This window comes from Manis pentadactyla, chromosome 4 (genome assembly GCF_030020395.1).
Source record: "Manis pentadactyla isolate mManPen7 chromosome 4, mManPen7.hap1, whole genome shotgun sequence".
NCBI classification, from domain to species: Eukaryota; Metazoa; Chordata; class Mammalia; order Pholidota; family Manidae; genus Manis; species Manis pentadactyla.
Window position 1 is genome coordinate 106189601 of NC_080022.1, and position 16253 is coordinate 106205853.

The 16253-nt window shown below is 36.8% G+C and overlaps 1 protein-coding gene across 1 annotated transcript in view; it reads right to left on the reverse strand.

Moving 5' to 3' along the window:
- The window catches only part of SPAG17 (sperm associated antigen 17), a 262478-nt gene that overhangs the window by 63686 nt on the left and 182539 nt on the right, over positions 1-16253 (reverse strand). Inside the window, exons 26-28 of the mRNA XM_057500594.1 lie at positions 10557-10671; positions 7704-7882; positions 5704-5863 (exon numbers count right to left, since the gene is read on the reverse strand). Coding sequence (XP_057356577.1) covers positions 5704-5863; positions 7704-7882; positions 10557-10671 — 454 coding nt within the window. The remainder of the gene's footprint in view (positions 1-5703; positions 5864-7703; positions 7883-10556; positions 10672-16253) is intronic.

A 16253-nucleotide genomic window follows, 5' to 3' on the forward strand; every position in this document is an offset into this window, starting at 1 on the left:
CTCCACAGTAGCCTTGAAAAATAGTAGCCTCAGGTTCAAAAGTAGCTGAGAAAACCAATAGACTAACAGTCACTGGAGGAGATGGGCTTTGAATTCTCCCTGAAAGCTCCAGTCCCAGAGAACTGTCATTGTTTAACTTGTCTGAAAACTCCCTGGAAATCCTCACTCTAAAAAGTCAGAAGATGCTCATTGTCAACAGTCCTTTTCTGGGGCCTTTATTGAAACAATCAATGCAGTTGCTTACAATGTGGCCCGCTGAGGCAGCAATAATAGTTAAGGCAAGCAAGAAGCTGACCAAAGAACTTAAAAGGAAAAGCTAGGCAATAAGATGTCCATAGGGGACTTTGAAAAATCCTGACATTTGTCCTGGAACCTGGAAGGCCACATGCATGTTCAAGACTGTACTCAGTCCCAGGAAAGACCTGGGAAGTACTGAATCTCTGAGCTCTGACTGACCTTGAGTCTAAACTGTGAGTGATGACTGTATACCCTGATAAGCACACATACATGCAAAGCCCCTTGGCAAAGGCTGGGAAACTTTTTTGGCTTGAAGCATTTGAGGAAATCCCTGTCCAATCACTGGCTGACGAATAGGTTAACTGAGGAGAGACTTCAGTGGCCACATGGGACAAAGGAAACAGACTTGTAAGAATAAATTCAGGAAAATTACTAAACAAACAGCAATAACAGCAACAATAGACACTGGGGGATTGGAATCTTATTTCCAGACTTCTCACAAAGCAAAAAAGATGGTAATAAAAAAGTTCAGCAAAGTTTCAGGTTTCACCCAAAAAAGTCAATTGTATTGGTATATACCACCAGTAAACAACCCAGAAATAAAATTTAAAAAACAATTCCATTTATAATAGCATCAAGAAGAATAAAATACTTAGGGAAAATTTAACAAGTATAAAAATTGTACAATAAAAACTACAAAACATCACTGAATGAAATTAAGGAAGACTTAGATAAATGGAAAGCTATCCTATATTCATGAATTGGGAAATAGTATTGTTAAGATGGCAACACTCTCAAAATTTATCTACATGTTCAATGGAATCTCTATAAAAATCCCAGCTGCCTCTTTCACAGAAATTGTCAACCTGATCCTAAAATTTGCATAGAAATGCAAGGAACCCAGAATAGTCAAAATAATACTTAAAAAGTAAAATAAACTTGGATGACTCACACTTCCAAATTTCAAACTTACTGCAAAACTATAGTTATCAGGACAATTGAATGTTGGCATAAGGATAGACACAGAACAGGGAAGTAGAAATGAAGGCCCCAAAACAAACCCTTGTATTTGTGGTCATTTGATTTTTGACTGGGATGTCAACCAAGTCAATGGGGGAAAGAACTGTCTTTTTAATGAGTGCAAAGGAAGGAATCTGGACCCCTATTTCAGACCATCTATAAAAATTAAATAAAAATGGACTAAAAAAACCCAAATGCAAGATCTAAAGATAAAAATTCTCAGAAGTAAACAGGAATAAATCTTTGTGACTTTGAATTATATCTAAGATATGACACTCAAAGTACAAGCAACTAAAGGAAAAAATAAATAAATTGCACTTCACTAAAATGGACACTGTCAAAAGACACCATCAAGAAAATGGAAAGACAACCCACAGAATGGGAGAAAGTATATATAAATAAGGAGCATGTATACAAAATATACAAAACATACTTATAACTCAACAATAAGAAGACAAATAGCCCAACAAAAAATCAGGAAAAGGATCTGAATAGACAGTTTTCTGGAGAAGATAGTCAATATGCCCACCAAGCACATGATAAACATCACTAACCAGTAAGGAAATGCAAATCAAGATCAAAATGAAATATCCCTTTACACCTAGCAGACTGGCTACAGACAGACAACTTAACAGTGTTGGTAAGGATGTGAAGAAGTTGGAACCCTCATCATTTGTTGGTAAGAATGTAAAATAGTACACATGCTTTGGAAAACAGTTTGTTGGGTCCACAAAATGCTAAACATAGAGTTGCTATGTGGCTCAGCAACTCCCCTCCTAGGTGTCTACTCAAGAGAAATGAAAATATATGTCCTTACAAAAATTTGTGCAAAAATGTTCAAAGAAAATTTATTTGTAATTTCCAAAGAGTGGAAACCACACAGAAGTCCACTGACTGATGAATGGATAAACAAAATGTGGTATAAGCATACAATGGAATATTAATGGCCATAGAAACAAAGTACTGATACAAGTTGCAACATAGATAAGCCTTGAAAATATTACCTTAAATAAAATAAACCAGTCACAAAAGGTCATATATTGTATGTTTCCACTTCTATCAAATGCCCAGAGTAGGTAAATCCATAGAAACAGAAAGTAGATTAGTAGTTAAAAGGTCCTACATGGTGGGGAAATGGGGAATGTGCTAAAGGGTATTGGTCTTGGGTGGTGGGTGGTAAGAATGTTCTGGAATTAGGTACTGGAGATGGATGCACAACTATGTGAAAATACAAAATGTGTTTACTTTAAAGTGTAAGTACTATGGTATGTGAATTATATTTCAATAAAGCTGGTATTAAAACAAAACTTACAGTATGGAGCTAACACAGTACTCTGAAGCAAATTTATAGCCACAAATGCTTGCATTAGGAAAGAAGAAAGCCTCACAATTAGTACACAAAGTATCCACCTTAAAAAGATAAGAAAGAATAGCAAAATAAACTGAAAAGAAATATGAGAGACTGTTTTTGTCAAGTATGCAGCAGCAGCAGAGCTGTGAATTTCCCTCATCTCATCCTGGAAATCAATGAAGCAATAACAACACTGAAAAACCCCATAAATTACATTTGTAGAAAAACTAGGGAAACCCTCAAATTCCAGTTCAACACAAGGGCTGCCGAAAGCAGAGCTGAAGAGCAAGCCCACAGGGACTGATGTAAAAGTGCCAGTGTAATGAATGGGGAGTAGGTGAGTGTAGGGGCTCACAGATCTCAGAATTTTCCAATAGGCAGTCCTCCAAAAGGATAGTACCCATCTTGAGAGAAAATTGTGTGGGCAGTATCTACAATGAATAGAACAGGATCCCAGACATAACGGATAGAGAAGGCTTGGAATGTACCAGGGGTTGGGTAAGGGTGGTCCTTCAAATGGCAGATTCACAATGTGCTGGTAAAATACAACCTCTAAAAGTGAACTCATCTAAGAAAACAAACAACCTAATTTATAAATGGGTGAATGATATTAACATACACCTCACTGAAGAAGATGCACAGCTGGCAAATAAGCAGAAGAAAAGATGTCCAATATCATATCTCATTAGGGATTAAAATGAAAACAATAATGAGAAACCACTCCACACCTATTAGAATGGTTAACATTTTTAAAAATGACAATACCGAATGCTGACAAGGATGTGGGATAACAGGAATTCTCAAATCCTCAATTCAAAGCTGATGGGAATGCAAAATGGTGCAGCCACTTTGGAAGACAGGCAGTTTCTTACAAAGCTGAACATATACATTCCATATACAACCATACTTGTAGGTATTTATATAAGTGAGTTGAAAACTAATGTCTATACAAAAACCTGCATGCAAATGTTCTACACAGCTTTATAAACAATCACCAAAAACTGGGAGCAACCAATATAGCCCTCAATAAGCAAATGGATAAACAATGTACACCCATATGATGGAATATTTTTCTAGTGATAAAAAGAAACGAGCTATCAATCCATGAAAAGACACAAAGGAATCTTAAATGTATATGCATAAGTGAAATAAGTCAGTCTGAAAAGGCTGCACACTACTCTGGAAAAGGCAAAATTATGCAGACAATAAAATGATCAGTGGCTGCCAGGAGTTTAGGGTGGGGATGGTTTACTGTGGGGGAGGAGAAAGATGAATAAATGCAGCACAGAGGTTTTTAGGGGGTGAAACTATTCCGTATGACATTGTGGTGGTAGATTCATGTCATTCTGCATCTGTCAAAATCCATAGAACTGTACAACCACAAAGTGAACCACAATGCAAACTATGGACTTCAGTTAGTATTAATGTATCAATACTGGTTCATCAATTGTAACAAGTGTACTACACTTTCAAGATGTTAAAAATAGAGAAAACTGTGAGCCAGAAATCACAGTATTAGTTTTTTAAAGAGTGAATACATCATTCTGGATGGAAGGGCTTGAAGAAATCTGGAACATGCCAAGCAGGTCAGGTTATAATAGAAGTGGTTACCCTTACATCAAGTCCTCTTGTATCAATCAAAAAGACAAGTAGTAACAGAAGGAGCTTCTGAGACGGGAAGTTTGGAAAGGTATAGGAATGGTTTTATTCACTTCAGCGAGGAACCTTCTGCTATTATTAAAGGAAAATCAATTTCACTTTATTTTGAGTAACCAAAAAGGAATTCAGTTTGCCTTCACACAAGGTTACTGGCTACTGTAGTGAGATGTGTGGACTGACAAAAAAAGATTAAGCCTTGGTCTCAGATCATTAAAGGTATATGAGAAATTGAGAAAAATCTAACAAATTTAGGAGTTAGGTGCCCACACTCAAATCCCACCTCTATTACTTACTAGCTGAAAGGCCTCAGTGAAGTTACTTAACCTCTCTGTGTCTCTATTCCTCATTTGTAAATTGGGATTATTAAAATATATAATGATTACCCTCATAGGATTGCTGTGAAGATTAGTTGATTTAATATTTTAAATTATTCAAAATTGTGCCTAGTATGCAAACACACTTACATCTTATAGAAATGTAAGATCTCTTACAAATAAATATGAAATGATGAATATCCCAATAGTAAACCAAGAAAAATGGGAATAGAAAGTTCACAGAAAGAAGAAAACAAACAGCTTTGAATGTTTAACCTCATCAGTAATCAAATAAGTGAAAATTAACATAATAAGATATAACTGTCTATCATATTGAATAAGATTTAAAAAATGAGGATATACAACACTGGCAACAGTATGAAGAAGTAGACATTTTCATACTCGATTGGAAATAGCCTTGAGGAGAGCAAATTTGTAATGCAGGTTATGGCAGACATAGTTGATTGTGTACCCAACTGTTATCCACCTTCTTTTTCTCTACTAGTAGTGCTCATCTCCTGAAAATAAAGCCAAAATGGCAGATACTTGTCTTCCCAGCCTAGGTCCCTGAACAGGTCTAGTTAATGAGATATAAGGGGAGGTCTGTTGTGCGGTGGGGCTGGGGGTTAGAATCTGGAAACACCTTTCTTCCCCGATAAAGAGAGACACTTAAAAGTTCTGTGTTCACTTTCTTTCCTTTCTGCTTTGGAAGTTACTGTGTGAAGGATCTCATGTCTGCATCTGGCATGGCCTGTATGTAACTGTGAGGGAAAGGTCAAGAAAACTACAGAGATACCTACTCAGAACCTTGGCATCATTGACCCGCTTAATTAACCAAGCCCGAACAGTAGCCCAGGCAGTAGAGATAATGTTGTGTAAAAGCATATCATGATTAGGAAAATGTCCATTACTTATTACTAAGAGAAGAACGATCTTATACCAGCATGTAATGCTGTGAATATGAATTAATGTGAATTAAAATTCATATATATGTATATGTATGGGAGTATATATGAATATAGTCATAGAAAAGATAAGTAAAGTAATAATGATATTGAACACTTATTAAGCACCTGAAGACTTTATTAAATCCATTTTAAATTGAGAGGCTTCAATGATTACCTTTCTTTGTGATGACAGTCTCAGATGGTGCTGTTTCTGATTTCTGTAGAGAAACCGTATCCATCAGGTCTCCGCTATGAGAGCTTGCTGGCATTTCAGCAGGAGGACACACAGGACCTGAATCAGGACTGTTGCTCACAGCCCCATCTGCAAAGAGAATCTGAAGGAAAAGCAAAAGTTCTCACATTTTCAGAAGCAAGAAAAAGGCCGGTTAGCGATTAACACTGTGAATCAAACTGGCCTAGGTTAAAATTAATTGAAAGACATGCTGTTTGCAGACTCGAGACTCAGCACAAGGCATATGATAGAGGGTAGATTTGGAGCTCAGAGATAATAGCTTAATAAGCAGCACAATAATAATATTTTACATTTTTCATTTACCTATTTTGTTTCTTTTCTCTTTATTTCCTGTCTTTTATTGGATTGACTTGAGTTTTATTTTTTTCCCAATCTTCATCCTCCCCTTATGTGAGAAATTATATACTCTCTCTTAACTTTTTTTACTAAAGTGAAATTGACATACAATATTATATTGGTTTCAAGTATATAACACAGTGATTCAACAGTTAACTACATTATTAAATGCTCACCCCAACTAGTGTAGATACTTTAATGACTACATTTAAAACTTTATCACATATTAAAGTGGTTACTTTCTCTAAACATCTATTTAGTATGCATAGTATCTATCTACATGTTCTCCAGATATATCTATCCAGTATCTACAGCCTCCCAACGAGAGCATGATAAGAACCATCTTTAGTGTTGCTAATGAGAAATCTAACGTACATCTGGTTCTTATTCTTTTATTGGTAACTGGTTCCTTCCAGGAAGCTTTTGTCATTATCTATGCAGTTCTAAAGTTGCACTAGGACATATTTAGATATCTTTTAAAGATAATTAGTATCAATCTTGATTGGCACTTTGTTGTCATGTTTAATCTGAAGTATTTTTTTCTAAGCTTTGGGAAAATTCCCCATATTGTTTCTTTCATCATTTTCCCCCTTTATTCTATTTTCTTCTTCTTATAGAGAACATTTTTCCATGTCTCTTAACTTTTCTCTCCCTCATAACTCACCCACCCCCCTTTATCTTTTACAACTGTTATTTTTAATATCTAAGAACTCTTGATTTTTTTCCCATAGGAACATTTTTTAAAATTGTTAGTCTACTGACTGCTAACTTGTCAAGTCTCTGCCTATATTTTACTCATTTTCAAGTTTTTTTGTTTAACTATTTTCTCTTATTTTAACATGCTGTTTCTTGGACTTCTTGAATGTTGTATTCTACTTCCACGGAGTTGGCCTTCTTCTAAGGTTGATGACTCTTGGGTGCATTGCCCTATTTCTCCCTGAGAATTCCTTCTCGCTCCATGGTGATGTACTGTCTGGACATAGCAGCTCTTCCCCACTGACCACTGGGGAGGGCTGGAGTAGGGCATATGGCTTCTGGATATTACAGTTTCCCAGCCTCCGGTAGTAGTAAGTTGACACATTGCCTTGGTTTTTTGATCCGAGAGCTCCATCTGTGAAAAGTCTGTGTTAGAACTCCCATTCTAATTTTTAGTTTTGCTGCAGGTTTTTCTCTTTATGTTACTTTAAACTTTGCTCTTGTTTCTTCATTAATCTGATCCCATCTGACTTGCATTTTCTAGGAATTCCCCTATCTTTTGATCTATTGTAACACATTTTGCTGTTCTCTGGTACTATTATGAATTATTTTAAAGTATTTTTCTATTATTTTAAGGTGCCCCAAGAAGAAGAGAAGGTAAATACTATTCAGTCTACAATCTTGGATCTATATAAAATGATAAGTTTAGTTGTATCCTATAGTGCACATATTTTTTTCTTCTAACTGTACTAGCCTTCATTTGTCATTTTAACGTGTCATTTTCAAGTGAGTTGTTCCTCTTGCCTTCCACAAGACTGTTCCTTACCCATAGCTTGTTTGTGTTTTACTTTGCAGCCAGAAAGAGTATCATTTATCCAACATTCTTTTACCTGTGAGGATCCATCCAACATATATTTGACAACAGTGCCTTGACTGGTGATAACTCTCGAGGCCTCCTGCTCCACTGGGGGCATCACTGTTTTGTAGAACTCATAGTGCTTCACCCTCTGGGGGTAGCTCTGTCGGACTATGATGTCCCAAGTGGGTTCTTCATCCATAACATATTGATCTTAAAAAAAAAAAAAAAAAACCTTACTGTGAACGGGGCAATGCTGTGTGGGTGGAATTTTATCTTCTTGCTTAATTTTTTTGCATTCTTTTATCTACATCTGAATAATAGGGCAGTTTTCATGTCATGACAGATGGCCCAGAGTATGCATTCTGTGTTCCCTTTGTGACAAATGTAGTAAATACATCATTTACAAGAACTTAATAGGTACCTTCCCATGTATAAGCTCTTCTTTTTAAGGAAATCTGAGACATCACAAGGCAAGTTAGGAAGGAAGAAGAGTTTTGCTGTCTTATATGTTCCCTTTTCTCCTTGTTGATACTTTTCTCTTGCCTTTGAGTAAACTCTCACCTGTGGATGCACGATGCTCCCCTGTGTCCCCTGGTTGCCTGGAGGCCCAGGGCAAGTCTCTTAAAGAGAAGCTAGCCCTTCCCAAATTATTCGTCATTTTTCAAAGTTATAATATTCCCATCTCTAACCAAACCAGATTTTTCTCAAGGTTCTACTCTTAGCTGGCAGTCAAGGAGAAAAGCACCTAATAGGTTTCTTCTAAAGAAAGTACTATTAAGAAATTTCTGGTACACAGTAGCTACCAAGTTTTTGCTATCTGAATAATTTCCTCTTGATTCTTAGGTGCATTGCCATATTTCTCCCTGAGAATCCCTTTATAACAAATTTATAAAGTTGTTTATGAACATGTAATGATGGCATTTCAAAAACTATCAGGGTGGTGGGAAAATAGAATGTGCGCCCTTCATGATATACTTCAAGTGGTAGAATAATCATGAAATAAACATTCACTGAGATATTTCTATATGTTGAATGCTTTGTGTCTGTACATTATTCAGCCCACCTCAACAACCCTTTTTAGGTAGACATTTTCACTTTCCAGAGTTTTCAGATTAAGAAATGGAGGCTTTGAAGGGTTGTAAATTCTCCATGGTCATACAAGCCAGTAAGCAGCATAGCTTGGATTTGAATCAGGTATCTGTGCTTAACTATTTTCTTATGCTGTAAAAACCACCACTGATACCATGACCAAAAGCCCCAAAATGAAACCTAACATTAGAATAATATGTTTCAGATTAGAAAGTATTTTTTCATTTAATACTTAAAACAGCACTGTTAAACATGTGACATGATTTTATAAATGAAGAAAATTCAGGTGGAGGGGATTATGACTTGTCCAAGGTCACCCAGGAAAGAACTCAAGTCTAGGTTCTTCCTTTTTGCACCACATGACCTTCTCTCCCTATGTCCAAGGTTGACCCTGATGAAGATATTGCTACTTTGTAATTGTGTTCAGACTTGAATTAGGATATTTATAACTTATGGAAGATTTAAAAAAGATGATGTATTTCAGGCAGTTATTATTAACAACACTGTCTACTCTTGATACAATGATGAAAATATTAAAGTAGGTAATGAAACTAATAGAAAAGACAGGTTAGACAGGTACTAAGCTGGGGTTCGATAACAGGATCAAGCAAATAAGCAAACAATAAATATATCCGTGAACCTGAAAACAATATCCCTTTCAGTACACTCAGCATCTTAGCCTTTGGAAGATCCTGAGAAACCATCAGTCTAGTAGCATACACAGTTGGTTCCATGATGGGAAACCCAGGCCACCAGGAATCCTTGGAAATGGAAGCAAGGGTCCACAGTCTATTTTTAATAATTCAGAAAGCTTAATGAAAAGCAAAACAGAGGCAAAACATATCTACAACAATATTTAGTTTCTTTTCATTGGGATGGCAAGTAAATACAACACTGAGTTATTATTCAACAGGCATACTCTTTTTCTTTGATAGATACAATTCTCAAATACAGTGTACCTAAGGGAATTATAAAAAGTGGATATTTGGTTGTGAAAAAAAATGGGATCCACTGACATAACATTTATCAGATGAAGAAATGCAGTCCAGAGACAGTAAGTGGCTGAAAGGAATGTATCAGTAGTTACAACTCATCTTAGTTCAGTGCTTTGTTCCATCTCCCAATTCTATTATAACAGTGGGCCTCCATTTAAATGATATTGAAATTCAGTCACCAATGTGGATGTCCCATGAGGTTAATTAAAGAAGTCCTACTTGTACTCATGCATTCATCTTAATAGGTTAGGAGTGATTTTCAGAATCAATAGAAATAACAGATGCTATAAAATTACATATTGATACATAGGAACAAGACTGGTTTTCTTCATCTATTTAACCTGCACTTATCCTTGCCTCCTTTGTTTTGATCACACCAGCAAACTACTATACCTGTGGCCCTTTGTAGAGGCAGGAAGACAGACTATACAGTAGTTGTTAAAAGCATTTGTTTTTCTCTCACTGAACCAAGAATGGCATTTTATCTCTGCCGCTCAGGTCAGGTGACCTTGGTCAACTTACTGAGCCTCCTGAAGTCTCAATTTCTTTACTTTGCAAAATGGAATTACTAGGACTTAGCATATAGTAGTTGTATTTTGTCATGTATATTAAATACTTAGTGCCTGGCCCATAGTAAGTGATCAAAAGTGGTTGTTGTTATTATTATTAATTAGCCTATCATTAATTATCAACAAGTATGTTTAACTGGTAGGAACATATACAATTTCAATGGTGGTTTAACCATTTTCTATATGACTTTGTGCTCCCTACCTCCCCACCCCACCTCAGTTAGGACTCACCTGTAGACTCTTGCCCAATGAATGTCACCAGGAGACCATTGGGGCAAGACACATTCAGGTTATGGAAGGTGGGAACATAAGTCTCTTGTAAAACAGGTTCTGGTTCTACTTCCTCCTGTAAATAATTTAACAGGTGAATAATTGTCATTTTCAAAATGAGTTACTGATTTATTATGACTAAGTAAGGACTTGCTGAGTGCATAGGAAGTGCTTATGACTTGCTCAGGACTAGTGGGCCCTGCAATGGAGCCTATAAAAATTCATGATCCTCTACCTGTGTGCAATTTATACTCTGCTTGTAGAATGACACACAGACATGTGAAACAGTTAATTGCACCAAATAGATGGCACATCTTTCCTCAAAAGAGGGGATATCAAAGTTAATAAGAATAATTAAGAAAGGGTTGTGGAGGAGTAGGGCTTGACCTTAGCCTTGAAAGATGCCTCTGTTTGCATGTGTAAGTGTAAGGGCTGACTAGTATCCCACTACCTTCTTTGTGTAATTCTTACAGTTTGGATGCTTCTATGATATGTGTCCTTACTTTTCTATAATGAGCATGCATTGCTTCTATAGTAAGTAAAAACAATAGAAGAAATAAAAAGGTTACTTATAAGTTAATGAGGTAATTTTAAAACGGCCTTCAGAGGTAGAGATTAAAGATGGCGGCATGAGAGGTGACACAGAGGCTTCCTCCTAAAACCACATACAATATGAAAATACAATTAATACAACTAATCTTGAAAGAGTAACAGGAAAGAGGGCTGCGCCAAAGCTGGGGCCTGGCAGGACCCAAGCCCTTCCCCCACCTCAGCTCACCGGCAGAGAGTAAGAGAAACAGAGCGGGTAGGGAGTGGAGGAATGGAACTGCTGATTACCTAGCTCTGGAGACCTGCTCTGGGATCACAAACCTACATTAAATAGTGCTCTCATAATTAGGTGGGTTGGAAAGCTAAGACAGGCAGAATACCTGGAGAGACTGAGATTCCAGCTGATTGAGGAAAACAGGGATCCATATCTGGCTGCTCTGGGACAAAAGAAAGGTGGGCAGTCTGAGATACTTCCTAACAGTGAGAGGGCTGCTGAAGGGGCAAGGATTGCACAGAACTTACTGCTCAGGAGAAATGACAGTAGACAAAATTTTCTGGGTGTACTCTGCCCAGCAGGTTGGGAACTTTCATAATCTTCAGGTGCTCCAGCCCCCTGGCTGGCTATGCAGCTCCAGGGCCTGCTGTGCTTTCTTACTGGCCAGCCTGCACCTGACTCACAAACTGGCAAACTGGCCAGACAGAGGGAAGCCCCACCTACAGGAGCTACACACCCAAAGCATAGAGGCTTATACCTGTGTGCTTGGCCCACTGGTTCTGGAGGGGAGACACGCATAGCAGCTGGAAAGCAGGAAACAGCACTTTCCTCCCTCCAGACACCAACACCACTCCCCTGCAACCTCACACGTTGCTCCATGGGCATGAGCAAATGCAGAGAGTAGAGCTTCTGGGCTCTAGAGGGTACCACATACATATATGAAAAGTCAAAGGAACCTGGTTCAAAGCAAGATTATGAATACACCAGAGAAAGAGTCAAATGAAATCAACCTCATGAATCTTCCTGAAAGAGATTTCAAAATAAAAATTATAAACATGCTCATGGACGTACAGAAAAGTATTCAAGAACTCAGGAATGAATTCCAGTCGGAGATCCAATCATTATGGAACACAGTATCAGAAATGAAACATACAATGGAAGGTTTTAAAAACACATTGGATATGGTGGAGGAGAAGATAAATGAAATAGAAATTAGAGAAGAGGAATACAAAGAAGCTGAGGCACAGAGAGAAAAAAGATCTCTAAGAATGAAAGAATATTGAGAAAACTACGTGATCAATCCAAGCAGAACAATATTGGTATTATAGAGGACCAGAAGAAGAGAGAGAAAAAGGGATAGAAAGTGTATTTGAGGAGGTAATTGCTGAAAACTTACCCAGTTTTGGGAAGGAGATAGTCTCTCAGGCCATGGAGGTGCACAGATCTCCCAACACAAGGTACCAAAAGAAGACAACACCAAGACATATAATAATTAAAATGGCAAAGATCAAGGATAAGGACAGACTATTAAAAGCAGCCAGAGAGAGAAATAAGATCACATACAAAGGAAAGCCCATCAGGCTATCATTAGACTTCTCAGCAGAAACCTGACAGGCCAGAAGGGAGTGGCATGATGTGTTTAATACAATGACGCAGAAGAGCCTCGAACCAAGAATACTTTGTCCAGCAGGATTATCATTTAAATTTGAAGGAGGGGTTAAACAATTTCCAGATAGGCAAAAGCTGAGAGAATTTACCTCCCAGAAACCATCTGCACAGTGTATTTTGGAGGGACTGCTATAGATGGAAGTGTTCCTAAGGTTTAATAGCTGTCACCAGAGGTAATAAAACCATAGTAAAGAAAGTAGAACAGTTAATTACTAAGCAAATGCAAAATTAAATCAACTACCCCCAAAGTCAATCAAGGGATAAACAAAGAGTACAGAATATGAAACCAAATATATAAAGAATGGAGGAGGAAGAAAAAGGAGAAAAAAAGAACCATTAGATTGTGTTTTAATAGCATACTAAGAGAGTTAAGTAAGACTCTTAGATAGAAGAGGAAGTTAACTTTGAACCTTTGGTAACCACGAATCTAAAGCCAGCAATGGCAATAAGTACATACCTATTTATAATCATCCTAAATGTAAACGGCCTGAATGCAAAAATCAAAAGACATAGAGTCACTGAATGGATAAAAAAAGAAGATCCATCTATATGCTGCCCTACAGAGACTCACTTTAAAACAAAAGACATACACAGACTAAAAGTGATGGGGTGGAAAAAGATATTTAATGAAACTAATAGGGAGAAAAAGCAGGAGTTGCAGTACTTGTATCAGACAAAATAGAATTCAAAACAAAGAAAGTCACAAGTGACAAAGAAGAACATTACATAAAGATAAAGGGGTCAATCAAACAAGAAGATGTAACCACTATAAATATCTATGCACTCAACACAGGAGCACCTATATATGTGAAACAAATACTAACAGAATTAAAAGGGGAAATAGAATGCAATGCATTCATTCTAGGAGACTTCAACACTCTATTCACTCCAAAGGACAGATCAAACAGACAGAAAATAAGTAAGGAGGCAGAGGCACTGAACAACACATTAGAACAGATGGACCATTATAACAGACATCTACAGAACACAGCACCCAAAAGCAATAGGATACACATTCTTCTCAAGTACACGTGGAACATATTCAAGAATAGATCATATACTAGGTCACAAAAAGAGCCTCAGTAAATTCAAAAGGTTGAAATTGTACCAAACAGTTTCTCAGACCATAAAGGTATGAAACCAGAAATAAATTGCATAAAGAAAATGAAAAAGCCCACAAACACATGGAGGCTTCCCAACATGCTCCTAAATGACCAATGGATCAATGACCAAATAAAAACAGAGATCAAGCAATATATGGAGAGAAAGGACAACAATAATTCAACAACACAAAATCTGTGGGACGCAGAGAAGGCTGTGCTAAGAGGGAAGTATATTGCAATACAGGCATACCTCAAGAAAGAAGAACAATCCCATATGATGATTCTAAACTCACAATTAATGAAACTAGAAGAAGAAGCACAAATGAGGCCCAAATTCAGTAGAAAGAGGGACAAAATAAAGATTAGAGTGGAAATAAATAAAATCAAGAAGAATAAAACAATAAGAACAATCAATGAAAGCAAGAGCTGGTTCTTTGAGAAAAAAAAATAGATAAACTTCTAGCCAGACTTATCAAGAAAAAAAGAGAGTCCACATACATAAACAGAATCACTAAAGAGAAAAGAAAAATCACTACAGACACCACAGAAATACAAAGGATTTTTAGAGAATACTATGAAAAATTATATGCTAACAAACTGGATAATCTAGAAGAAATGGACAACTTTCTAGAAAAATACAACCTTCCAAGGCTGACCCAGAAAGAAACAGAAAATCAAAACAGACCAATTACCAGCAATGAAATTGAATTGGTAATAAAAAAACTACCTAGGAATAAAATGCCTGGACAAGATAACTTCACTGCTGAATTTTGTCAAACATTTAGTGAAGACCTAATACCCATCCTCCTTAACGTTTTCCAAAAAGAAGAGGAGGGAATACTTCCAAACTCATTCTATGAGGCCAGCATCACTCTAATACCAAAACCACACAAAGAGACCACAAAAAAAGAAAATTACAGACCAATATCCTGATGAACATAGATGCAAAAATACTCAACAAAATATTAGCAAACTGAATTTAAAAATACATTAAAAAAAATCATCCACCATAATCAAGTAGGATTTATATGTGGGATGCGAGGATGGTACAATATCAGAAAATCCATCAACATCATCCACCACATCAATAAAAAGAACGACAAAAACCACATGATCATCTCCATAGATGCTGAAAAAGCATTTGACAAAATTTAACATCCATTCATGATAAAAACTGTCATCATAATGGGTATAGAGGGCAAGTACCTCAACATAATAAAGGCCATATATGACAAACCCACAGCCAACATCACACTTAATAGTGAAAAGCTAAAAGCCTTTCCTTTAAGATCGGGAACAGAAAAAGAATGCCCACTCTCTCCACTTTTATTCAACATAGTTCTGGAGGTCCTCGCCACAGCAATTACACAACACAAAGAAATAAAAGGCAACCCAATTGGTAAGGAAGAAGTAAAACTGTTCCTGTACTAATAAGTGAATTCAGCACAGTTGTAGGATACAAAATTAATACACAGAAATCTGTTGCCATTCCTATACACTAACAATGAACTAGAAGAGGGAGAAATCAGAAAAACAATTCCATTCACAATTGCATCAAAAAGAATAAAATACCTAGGAATAAATCTAACCAAGGAAGTGAAAGACCTATATTTTGAAAATTACAAGACACTTATGAGATAAATTAAGGAACATACCAATAAATGGAAACACATCCCATGCTCATGGATAGGGAGAATTAATATTTTCAAAATGGCCATCCTGTCTAAAGCAGTCTACAGATTCAATGCAATCCCTGTCAAAATACAACAGAATTCTTCAATGAACTAGAGCAGATCATCCTAAAATTCATATGGAACAACAAACGGCCCCGAATAGCCAAAGCAATCCTGGGAAGGAAGAATAAAGCTGGGGGGATTAACTCCACAAGTTCAAGCTCTACTGCAAAGCTGCAGTAATCAACAGAATTTGGTACTGGCACAAGAACAGAACAACAGACCAATGGAACAGATTAGTGAGCCCAGATATAAACCCAACCATATATGGTCAATTAATATACAATAAAGGAGCCATGGACATACAATGGTGAAATGACAGCCTCTTCAACAACTGGTGTTGTCAAAACTGGACAGCTATGTGCAAGAGAATGAAACTGCATTATTGTCTAACTCCATATACAAAAGTAAAGTCAAAATGGATCAAAGACCTGAATGTAAGTCATGAAACTCTTAGAAGACAACATAGGCAAAAATCTCCTGAATATAAATATGGGCAACTTCTTCCTGAACGTATCTCTTCATGCAAGGGAAACAAAAACAAAAATAAATACATGGGACTACATCAAACTAAAAAACTTCTGTACAGCAAAAAAAACCATCAACAGAA